The sequence below is a fragment of the Lontra canadensis genome, unplaced genomic scaffold (genome assembly GCF_010015895.1).
Source record: "Lontra canadensis isolate GAN:19392208 unplaced genomic scaffold, GSC_riverotter_1.0 scaffold73, whole genome shotgun sequence".
Taxonomy (NCBI): domain Eukaryota; kingdom Metazoa; phylum Chordata; class Mammalia; order Carnivora; family Mustelidae; genus Lontra; species Lontra canadensis.
Window position 1 is genome coordinate 8,728,272 of NW_022631067.1, and position 12,570 is coordinate 8,740,841.

Here is a 12,570-nt window from a genome sequence, read left to right on the forward strand (position 1 = left end):
TGTGTGTGTGTGTGTGTGTGTTTGTGCACGTGTGTGTGTGTGTGTGTGTGTAAAAATCTTCTGCATATTTACTTACCAGTTTCTCCAGCTGTCTTATTCTTCCCATGAGGCTTATATAGAACATACGAGCATCCTTTTACATGGAAGTGGTCATTAATTTGTCTAAACCACCTAAAAATGACAAATATGAAAATTTGCTCATATAACAGTTCTGTAGCTCAGCTGCCACTATTCCAATTCCAGCAAAATTCAGGCAGCATCCAAGTCTGGCATCTCTACTAGAGGCTGGGGCCCAGCAGCTGGAACCATGGTTTTACCATCAACACACATCTACAGCACTGTTATTTTGCAGAACTAGAAAGAAGGTATTGTCTCGAAGCGAGGACATCATACCTCATAAGTGTTGTATTTCCAGTGAAGGGGCCAAACCTAATATCTTCAAATGGGGGTTGAAAGCCCAAAATATGTAAAGCTTCTTCCTGGGTAATAGCTGGAAGACTACAAAAGAAACACCGCCTTTCAGTTTACAGTTCCAGTCATATGCAAATATAATCTGTCTCAAGGCTGATACATCCACCTGATTTACAAACAATTTTAGGAATACAGTTGCCCCTTGAACAACATGGGTTTAAACTGCACAGGTCCACTTATACACAGATTTTTTTTTTAATAAAATGTAGTACTTTAAATACATTTCTCTTCCTTATCATATTCTTAACAACATTTTTTCTCCAGCTTACTTTATTGTAAGAATACAGCATATAACACAAGCAACATTCAAGGCATGCGTTCATCTACTGTTTATGTTATTGGTTAGGGTTGTGGTCAACAGGAGGCCATGAGTCATTAGATTTCTGGGGAGTCAAAAGTTATATGTGGAATTTAGACTGCCCTAACCCCTGTGTTTTTCAAGGGTCAAGTACATTCTTAATATTTATTTTGTCACAAAGCATGCTTCTTATTTTTAGCTAAAGGCTTATAATAAAATGTAGCAATTTTTTCTCGATGTATGAAAAACTTATTCTTAAAAATCTTTTAATTACAGAAAAAGCAATACCAAATAACTTCTGAAATTGGAATTTAGGGGATACCAATAAATTAACATACTTACTTTCCAGCTCCCATTGTGCTATATAAAAAATTCCAACACGAAATTAATGAGGAGATACCACAAGAAGTCTTATATTGTGGGCGGCTTATGCAGTACCTGAGAGAACAAAAGACTGTTTTCTTCACTTGAATGAATACAAAATACGCATGTAGAAATACAATACTCACGGCAGTTAAATGTATTAGCATGATGAGAACTTCACTCATCTAAGCCAATGTACAATCTTTACTCAGTTAAAATATTTTCAAATGTATTAAATGTATCATCAATGTATAACAACAATAAACCATCCAGTTTAATAAAGTTAGCTAAGTTTAACCACTAGTTAAAGTGAATGTTATCTAAACTGATGGGAAAAAAATAATGATATGTACATGTAGACAACAACTACTAAAATTTCAGTATAAGCTCCTAATTGAGCTACATACATGATTATTTGCAACCTCAAAAGTACTGGGAAAACAAGGGGTGCCTGGGTGGCTCAGTCAGTTAAGCAGCTGCCCTCAGCTCAGGTCATGATCCCAGGGTCCTGGGATTGAGCCCAGTGGCAAGCTCCCTGAGCAGTGGGGAGCCTGCCTCTCCTTCTCCCTCTGCCTGCTGCTCCCCCTGCTTGTGTTCTCACTCCCTGACAAATAAATAAAATTTTAAAGAAAAAAAAAATACTGGGGAAACAAAACAAAGTACAATTTTTCAGATTCTTCAACTCAAACTAAAAAACATCCATTTATCACACACTATGTCCAACTAAAACTTCTGGATGAGAAGCAATGGTTCCATCGTCAGGGAGAATTTTAAAGTGTAAAACAAAAGCCTTCCATGGCACAATTTTGTTGCACTGAGTAATCCAGACAATGTTCCAAATTGTCATGTATCAAGAGAAGTGACTGCAGCTAATGTGAACAGAGGAGAAAAGAAGCAGATCATGCAATCAAAAAAAAAGAAATAGTATTGGCTTTCAAATTACCTTTTCCCAACTGCTTTCTTCTTTTTTTAGATTTTTTTTTTAATTTTTATTTATTTGACAGAGAGAGAGAAAGAGAGCACAAGCATGAGCAGAGGGAGGGGCAAAGGGAGACGGAGAAGCAGGCTCCCTGCTGAGCAAGGAGCCCAATGTGGGACTCGAACCCAGGACCCCGGGATCATGTCCTGAGTGGAAGGCAGATGCCCAACTGACTGAGTCACCCAGGTGCTCCAGATTTTTTTTTTTTTTTTAAGGAATCTCTACACTCAATGTGGGGCTCAAACCCAAAACCCCGAGATGAAGAGTCACACGTTCTATGGACTGAGCCAGCCAGGTGCACCTCCCAACTGCTTTCTAATAAAGGTGCTAATAGTGGCCAAAACAAAAAGGAAAAATAAGACTTACCACTAAACACAGTTTAGTCTTACCTTAAAATTGATTACAAAAATAAAAATTACAGATCTATGTATGTAGGTTTGTATAGGTACATACAATGTGCATAATGGCACATATACAATCAACAACTCAACTTGTATCTATAGACTGAACCAGGACCTTTAAGACTAAGACACAAAAGATGTTTATGGTCACTCAACTATATGGTTATCATGTAGCCCCATAATACACTAATTGCTATGGATTGAACTACACCTCCCTAAAAAGATATGCTGAAGTCCTAACCACAGGTACCTATGAATACAACCTTATTTGGAAACAGGGTCTTTGCAGATGCAATCAAGTTAAGGTAAGTCACACTGGAGTAGGGGTGGGCCCCTAATCCAAGATGACCGGTGTTCTTATAAAAAGAGAAGAAGGACACACAGAGACAAGAATGTCACCAGACGAAGACCCAGATACACAGTGGGAGGAAACACAGACGGAAGCGGAAGTGTTGCATCAGCAAGCCTAGGAATGCCAAGGGCTGCCATCGAAGCACTGGGAGGTAGGATGAAGCAGAAAATTCTACCCCACAGATTTCCGAGGGAATGTGGCTGGCCTTGCCCAACAGCTTGACTGCAGACTTCCAACCTTCAGAGCTATGAGATTTTCTGCTATTCTAAGCCACCAGTTTATGCCCCTTTGTTGTGGCAGCCCAAGGAAACGCACACACTAATCATCCTCCAGGAAGGACTACAAACTGGTTTATATCCACAAAAGAAAAAACGAATGAACACATTATGAACGTTTCTATCTATTTGCACAGAAATGATCCTGGCTTGAGAAAGTGTTAGCATTCCAGAACTCTCATTCTAGAAACTCTCGTTTCAAACTCTGAAGCTAACTTCTGGAAGTGCTGAGGTATTCATAGCTCCCACCAACATTCTGTTCTGCAACTCAATTTCCTACAAATGTACTTAGCAGTCAACATGACTTTTTTCCTACTGCTTTCCATTCCTTTTCTTCCCCTCCAATACCTTGAGTGGTTTATATTCCTCGTTGAATGGCTACATGCTCATGAGTATTGTAGTCACTGAATTCTCACGTGATGGGAGTCTGTTGCTTCCACACTTGAATGACAACATGAATGTGACATTTGGTTACTTTTTCTCTCCCAAGAAACATGATTCCACTGTAGCCTGGTAGCCAGTGCTGCCATGGTGAAGACCAAGACCAAAGGGATAATTTCCCTTTGTACAACTGGTTTTACACCTGGAGCCCAGGACTCCTTATGCTTGACTTTCAGTAACTCCCCTAGAACATGCCTTGGTGCTCATCCATCAATTTTCTTTCCCAATTTACCCTTTCAAACCTGCAGACTCCAGCCTTTCCTTATTTGGGGAACATTCCTTCCACTGTGTCTTCAAATTATTTTTTTTCTTTTGTTCTGATCTCTTCCTCGAGAATACCAGTTAGTACTATCTGGAACCTCTGTTAGCCATATTTATCTGCTCTTTTTTGTGTTTTTTTTTAAGATTTTCTTTTTAAGTAATCTCTACACACAATGTGGTGCTCAAACTCACAACCCCAATATCAAAAGTCACATGCTCCACTGACTGAGCCAGCCAGGAGCCCCAATACTTATTTGTTCTTTTCTATGTGAGTTTTGTGCGATTTCCTCACACTGGCTCACCATTGACTTGATTATGTTTTTCACTGGGTTGGGTTTTTTTCCCTTGCTCCTAATGTGGTTTTCCCCTCTACAATGACTTTTTTTTTTTTTCTGTCCTCTACTTCTTTCCAAGGGCACGTCAATTATCTCCTTCTGTTGTCATACAATCTCTTCTTTGACTTCATTTCAAGAAAGTGAGTAAGTTACCACTTTTTTGATATAAAGGACTTATTTTGAATTTTAACTTTACTTCCTAGACTAACGCTCCCAAAGATGTATATGCCTCCTGCAGTTGTCCCTGGTTTTGCTTATTTGCAACTTTGATATACATATAACAAGTTGCTTACTCTGATTTTTACTCGTCCTTGAATAGAGCTGATTATCACTGAAGAGCTGTCTCCTATCTTTGATCCCCATGGTCAAGTCTGTCCCCCATTTTTGTTGACTATTTAAAATAATTTTGGGGCGCCTGGGTGGCTCAGTTGGTTAAGCGACTGCCTTCGGCTCAGGTCATGATCCTAGAGTCCTGGAATCGAGTCCCGCATCGGGCTCCCTGCTTGGCAGGGAGTCTGCTTCTCCCTCTGACCCCCCCCCTTCTCATTCTCTCTCTCTCAAATAAATAAATAAAATCTTTAAAAAAAATAAAATAAAATAATTTTGGTAGAAACACAACATAAAATTCACCATCTTAACCTTTTTTAAAGGTACAGTTGATTAAAGTTAGCTATATTCATATTGTTGTGAAAGAGATCTCTAGAACTTTCTCACCTTGCAAGACTGAAACTCTACACCCACTGGACAACACCCTTTTTCCCCTCCTGTCAGCCCTGACAACCACCATTCTTCTTTCCATTTTTATGAGTTTGACTACTTTACACTTCATATAAATGAAATCTACAGTATTTATCTTTTTGTTACTGGCAACCACCATTCTACATGCTGTCTTTATGATTTTGATGACTTTTAAGTACCTTTTATAAGTGAATCACACATTACTTGTCTTTTTGTGTCCAGCTTATTTCATCTAGCATAATGTCCTCAAAGTTCATCTATGTTGTAGCATGTGTCAGAATTCCTTCTATTTTAAGCCGGAATAATATTCCATTCTAGGTATATAGCACATTTTCTTTATTCCTTCATTGATGAACACTGGGGCTGCTTCCCCCTCTCTGCTATTGTGAATAATGCTGCAATGAAGATAGTATGCAAGTATGTCTTCAAGTCCTGCTTTCAATTCTTTTGGATATATACCCAGATTTGGGATTACTGGATCATATGGTGCCTTAGCTCAGGTTGCCATAATAAATTACAACAGACCTGGTAGCTTCAACAACATTTATTTCTCACAGTTCTGGAGGCTGAGAAGTCCAAGGATGAGATGCTAGCAAATCCAGTTTCTGATGGAAAACTGCCTCCTGTTTAGCATATGCCTACCCTCTCATTATATCCTCCCATCATGAAGCAGAAACAGAGAGGAGAAAGGAAGTTCCCTCTTCCCGTCTTCTTATAAGGCACTAATCCCATTCACAGGGGCTGCACCCTCATGACTTAATTACTTCCCAAAAGTCCCACCTCCTAATACCATCACCTTGGGGGTTAGGATTTCAATATATGAAATGGGGGGAGATACTATTTCCTATGGGTGTTTCCACTTCAACCCTAATCTTGTAATATTCTCAGTGGAATATGAGCTTGTCATCCTGGCAATTTTTCCCCTCATTATTTCTCCCGTCTGTCCTCCTCATACAAACCTTTATGGCTTCCCATGTTATACTATTAAAATACAATTATCCAGGGGCACCTGGGTTGCTCAGTGGGTTAAGCCTCTGCCTTTGGCTCAGGTCATGATCTTGGGCTCCTGGGATGGAGCCCCACATCGGGATCTCTATTCAGCAGGGAGCCTGCCTTCCCCTCCTCTCTGCCTGCCTCTCTGTCTACTTGTGATCTCTCTCTCCTTGTCAAATAAATAAATAAAATCTTTAAAAAAAAAATACAATTATCCAAATTTGTTCTTAAAACATATCTTAAATCTAAGGGGTTAGAACCAAAAATGGACAAAGAAGCTAAAATTACTGTTTTTGACTATAGTGTCTTTCTCCAACACACTCTACAGACTTATTACTACCAGTTTATTGTAAAATGCCTTTTTGTTAAGAAATCATCAATGGCTTCTCTCTACATCAGAATAAAAAAAAGCTAAACCTTAGCCTGGTGTCCAAGACATAGATCATGACAGGTGTTACAAAGAAAGAACATGAACATTGGAGTCCGGCTCTCTTCAGTTTCAATACAAGATCTACTTATTCACCATATGATGTTGGGCAAGTTTCTTAGCTCTCTGAGCTTCACTCCAGACAAGCTTGTCTGATCTTCATTATCAAAAAGCAAGACACTGGGGCGCCTGGGTGGCTCACTGGGTTCAAGCCTCTGCCTTCCGCTCAGGTCATGATCTCAGGGTCCTGGGATCAAGCCCTGCATCGGGCTCTCTGCTCAGCAGGGAGCCTGCTTCTCCCCTCTCTCTCCGCCTGCCTCTGCCTACTTGTGATCTCTGTCAAATAAGTTAAAAAAAAAAAAATCTTAAAAAAAAAAAAAAAGCAAGACACTTTCCTACCATCTATTCAAAGACCTTTGGACCCTCCATCCCCTCAGATTTCCTCCCTGAAGACCTAGCTCCTCAGTGAAGCTCTCTTAAGATCAAGTTCCTCATTACCTCCTCTCATGCTGGTAGTTTATTCAGACTCACCATCTGACAGATTGCCTGAGATATTTGATATTTTTCTGCTGAGTTCTCATTTCTCATTTAGATTTTAAACCTTGAGAAAACAAGGACCATGTTTCGTGCTTCTCTGTATTCTCGACCCACAGTAAAGGGTCCAAAGCTCATTAAATAAGTGATAAAATCTAACGTTTTTTAAATCTCATACAAATAATTTTTCAGACCTCAATAATAGGCTAGTAATATTTAAAAGCTATCAATAATTAAATATTTTTTTCTTTAGAATAGGAACTATATTCTAAGGTAACCAAATAGCCCCAGTTGGTGGGTGAAGGCTCTTCTTATTAGACGAATATCAGCTAATAAAAGGAGAAAAAAATGATGGAAATTTGAAATATCACCATTTTGCAACAAGGATTCAGGGAATAATTGTCAACAGGTTTGGCTAAAGCCAATAGGTGGAAAGTTAATGGGGACAGGACATTAGCATGATACCCCACTGATTACATGACAGTTGTAGAAGGGGAACAAAAAAACTCGGCAGTGTGGGCTAGGCTGTCACCACTGAAATCCAGTAATCACTCTTAGAGTCTAATACTGGATGACCAGATACTATGTACCTCCTGATGCAATGCAATATGGAGGCCACAGGATCCCACGTGGGCAGTATTCTTGCCTCGAATGTTCAACCAGAATCTAAACCAAGTCTTTATGTCTAGTTTCCAGCTTTCAGGAAATACTGAGGTTATAGAAGTAATTTAGACAACTATCGAGGGAAAAAAAATTAGACAAATCCAGAAGATAGGACATTCTACAAGTTATTTGGCCAAGTCTCTTTAAGAAGTCAATTTCCTGGGCACCTGGGTGGCTCAGTTGGTTAAGCATCTGCCTTTGGCTCAGATAGTGATCCCAGGGTCCTGGGATAGAGTCCCGCATCAGGGTCCCCGCTCGGCGGGAAGCCTGCTTCTCCCTCTCTCACTCCCCCTGCTTGTGTTCCCTCTCGCTGTCTTTCTCTGTGTCAAATAAATAACTAAAATCTTTAAAAAAAAAAAAAAAAGTCAATCTTCTAGACTTAAAACAAAACAAAACAAACAAACCAAAACTGGTAAGAGAAGTGAGGTAGAGACTATTCTAGATTAAGAGAGCCATTAAGGCCACAATAAGCAAACACAAGGTATGGCTCATGGTTGGGTCTCACTATGAACAACCAAGTGTTAAGGTACTTCAGAAAAATTGGGGAAATCTAAATTTAGCCTGGGAATCAGGTACTATGGAAATATTGTTAATTTTATTAAGTATGAAAATGGTATTGTGTGGTCCTTAAGGAAAAAAGTCAATTTTTAGAGATTACCATCTTCTGAGATCTAGTACTTTCCGCTGCTTAATATCTTCAAGAGGAGAATACTGAGGCCACTCCCTTTGATGTCTTCCTTTTTTATCTGAAGTTTTTTTCTTGGAAACTTGTTTCTTTACATTGCCTAGAATACAAGAATACAAAATAAGCAAAATGCTCAAGATGAAATAAACTACCATGGCAATACAATTAATTATGTAACAAAACTAAAAAGCAATGCCACTAGTTCTCAAAATACTTGCAAACATAATGAAGAAATACATGTATCTTCAAGAATATTCCCCTAGCTTAAAGAGAGAAAAAAAAAAAACAAGTTTAAGCAACCACAAGTGTTAGTTCCTATCAGATACCTATACTCCAATTCCTGATCTAGTTGCTTAGCTAGTAAAAGACTCAATCACAAAATCTTTGGTTTAGAAAATCAAATTACCAACAGTAAAATATTTAACTAGGCCATTTTCCAAAAATGAATCCTTTCTACAAAACAATAAAAACACATTAATGTAACTCTGTTAAAAGATTAAAAGTACTAGATCCAATAATGCAATGATGTGATATTTAAAAATAACTCCAGGTCTTGTAGATACCACAAAATGAATTAAGAATGATGCTTACATGTACATTATTAAAATGCAAATTTAGTACCAGGAACTAGAATGGAAAACAAAGTCCCCTTTCTCTGTGTGTGTGTGTGTGTGTGTGCTTAATAGTGAATGCACACACACAGGCACACATGCATACACAAACACCAATCTCTCCAGAAGACACATAAGGCGAATAATAGTAGTTACTTAAGGGGAATTGGGAGCTAGATAAAAAGAAGACAAAAATGAAATTAGACTTTGCTCTGCTTAATGTTTATACTTTTTTTTTTAAAGATTTTATTTATTTATTTGAAAGAGATCACAAGTAGGCAGACAGAGAGGAAGGGAAGCAGGTTCCCTGCTGAGCAGAGAGCCTGATGTGGGGCTTGATCCCAGGACCCTGAGATCATGACCTGGGCCGAAGGCAGGGGTTTAAACCCACTGAGCCACCCAGGCATCCCAATGTTTATACTTTTTATTTCTGAATAATGCTAGTGGATTATTCAGGCAAAAATTATTTAATTAAAACCTTAACTATAGAGAACAAACTGATGGTCACCAGAAGAGATGGGTGAGCTAGGTGATGGGAATTATAGAATGAGCTTGTGGTGAGCACTGGGTGATGTATGGAAGTGATCAATCACTATATTGCACACCTGAAACTAATATAACACTGTATGTTAACTGAACATATGAATCTAAATAAAAACTTTAAAATACATGTTAATAAATAAAATTCAAGTTTCGCATCACTAAAATACTATTAACATTTCAGACAGCTATGCTCAAATACTTACTACTTTTCACACATACTAGATTTTCAATGAAATAATCAAATCTGTTATAAAAATCGAATAAAAGTTAATATTTTATTTTTATGAGTCATGCTAATTATAAAACATAGACTATATAGATATATGCCTAGAAAACAGACATGGAAAGGGGCTTGTTTCATTCACTCAAATTGCTCTATAATAAAACCCAAACCGGCTGGAACTCGGAAACTCTTGTGACACAGGGGATTTCTCTGATTTTTATAAGATGTCATAATGACAAACACTATAATATCCAGAAACAAGCTTCTCCCCATTTCCTCTAGCTATTTCCTTTAAGTCTTCACAGAGAACACAGATTTTTACAGAGCTGAACAACCACTGGCAAACATGAGTTAAATCTCATTCTGAAAAGTTTCTTTCACTAATAAAATATATCTTAGGGTGTAAGAAGATCTCTACTTCCCATGTCTTCACTGCCCAATAATCCCTTAATGCCCTACGTAGTTTTCCCACCCACTTAAAATCTTAGAGGCTAATGAAGCCTGGTGATCTGTGACTCCAGCAGTGCCCAGAGTGGTCTGGACCCGCATACTTTCCTCTAAAGCTTACCTGAGCCTACCCCCTGTCCCCTTCTACTCTACTCCTAAGAGCCCCCTGGGCTAAATAAGTGTGCATTCCAAATGCGCACCCTTCACGAAATCCCCACATTGCCACAAGAAGAGCTGGTCCCACAGAGAAAATTCTATGTAGTTTGAGAGAGGGATGCTCTGGCAAAGTAGAAGCTAAGATTGAGAGAGGAACGTAACAGATCGACAGCTAAATACTCTGTCTCCCCATCTCGTCAACTCCAGGAGCCTTTGCCCACCTTCCCTTGTCATTGTCCTATTCCTTCTTCCAGTCCTCACCCTCCCCCTAACACACCCATCTAGCCCCAACACCAAAGAAACATCCATACATACACACCTACCTCTAGTCACCACACTGGCTTTTAGAGAAAAGTCTGAGGATAGCAAATATAAGTAGAATATCTGTCATCTTTTTGACTTGAGGAACCATGGGACAGAGTTTTGGGCAATCATTGTCACTGGAAAGTGAGGTGGGTGCGGACCCCAGAAATAAAACAGCCAGAAAAGGGGAGACTCAAATTTTATGTATACATTTGGCCCAAATCTTGGGCTGATCCTGGAAACATGCATGCACGGAGAAGACCCCAAACAGCACAGCTAAGGCTTAAAAAATCGAACAGAGATTTGAAATGTCCTCCAGAGACCAAATTGGCAGTTTTAGTCAAACCAAATTCAATGCTGCTAAAATTAAAAACAAACAAATGAACAAACATAAAATAAAACACTCTTTGGAGGAATATACCAGAATCAAAAATCACCACAACATTTCCAGTGCCTTGGATACAGTTCAAAATGATTAAACATGTAAGGAAACTGAAAAATGTGACACCTTCTCAAGAAAAAGAAAAAAAAAAAAGATAAGACCAACTCTGAGATGACCCAGATCTTAAAACTGGCAGACAATTATTTTAAAGTGGGTATGATAACTACGCTTTATGAGATAGACACAATCTTCCAGTAATGAATGAAAATGAAATGAATGAAAAGAATGGCAAATCCAAGATAGAAAACAAAAGCTACTTTAAAAAATGTAAATTCCAGAACTAAAAGAAACAATACCTGATGGGGCGCCTGGCTGGCTCAGTGGGTTAAAGCCTCTGCCTTCGGCTCAGGTCATGATCCCAGGGTCCTGGGATCGAGCCCCACTTCGGGCTCTCTACTCCACAGGGAGCCTGCTTCCTCCTCTCTTTCTCTCTGCCTGCCTCTCTGCCTACTTGTGATCTCTGTCTGTCAAATAAATAAATAAAATCTTTAAAAAAAAATAAAATAAAATAAACAATACCTGAAACAAGAAATTCATTGACTATATTTAAAAGCTATCTTTAAGAGAGGCACTTCTTTTTTTCAGTTATAAGATTTTTATCAAGAGGAAGATGAATCATTTATTTTTCTTTTCTGAGTGGGGCTGACACACAATGGTACCTTAGTTTCAGGAGCACAACATAGCGAGTCAACAATTTTAGGTATTATGCTCATCTTAAAAGTAGCTACCATCTGTCACTACACAACCCTATTACAGAATCACTGGCTCTGTTCCCTGTGCTGTATATACCTTTTACTCCCATGAGGTGTTCATTCCATAACTGGAAGCCTGTATCTCTCACTCCCCTTCACCCATTTTGCCCATCTCCCCACCCCCTCCCCTCTGGAAACCACCATTATGTTCTCTATATTTATAGATCTGATTCCGCTTTTTGTTTGTTTGCTTATTCATTAGTTTTGAGTTTTAGATTCCATGTACAAGTGAAATCATATGATATTTGTCTTTCCCTGTCTGACTTATGCCCTCCAAGTCCATCCGTGTTGTACCAAATGCCAAAATCTCATCCTTTTTTATGATTGAGTAGGAGAGATGGACTTTAAATATAAAAAGATACAAGTTGAAAATAATATATTATTTATAATATAAATATATTATATACCACGGTATGTATGTATGCATGTGTATATATATATACCATATATATATATGGTATATATATACCCTATACCATGGTATTTATATACCATAAATATAATATATACCACTCAAACACCAGTCAAAAGAAAGCTGGAGTAGTTAGATCAATATCAAAGTCAGTTTCAGAAAAACAATTATTACTAGGAATAATGAGGGACATTTCATAACAACAAAAGGTCAGTGCAACAAGAGGAAATAAAAATCATAATTGTGTGTGCACTAATAGCAGAGTTTCAAATTGCATAGAAGCAAAAATCAACAGAAGTAAATGCAGAAAAGATGACAATTATAATTGATTTTTAACACTCCATTTTCAGCAATTGATAGAGCAAGACAAAAATTAACTGATGTGAAAACTTAGATGTGAAAAACATTCTCAAACACTGATCCAGTAAATATCACAGAACACTACACCTAGCAACTACAGAATAG

General features: G+C 38.3%; 1 protein-coding gene across 5 annotated transcripts in view; it reads right to left on the bottom strand.

The window, feature by feature from the left end:
• The window catches only part of BIVM (basic, immunoglobulin-like variable motif containing), a 41,610-nt gene that overhangs the window by 21,266 nt on the left and 7,774 nt on the right, over nt 1–12,570 (bottom strand). For 4 of the 5 annotated variants that reach the window (XM_032881073.1, XM_032881071.1, XM_032881069.1 and 1 more), the window contains exons 3-6: nt 8,190–8,316; nt 1,112–1,207; nt 394–498; nt 77–171 (exon numbers count right to left, since the gene is read on the bottom strand). In XM_032881073.1, coding sequence (XP_032736964.1) covers nt 77–171; nt 394–498; nt 1,112–1,207; nt 8,190–8,316 — 423 coding nt within the window. The remainder of the gene's footprint in view (nt 1–76; nt 172–393; nt 499–1,111; nt 1,208–8,189; nt 8,317–12,570) is intronic. The other variant, XM_032881074.1, reaches the window with a different exon arrangement.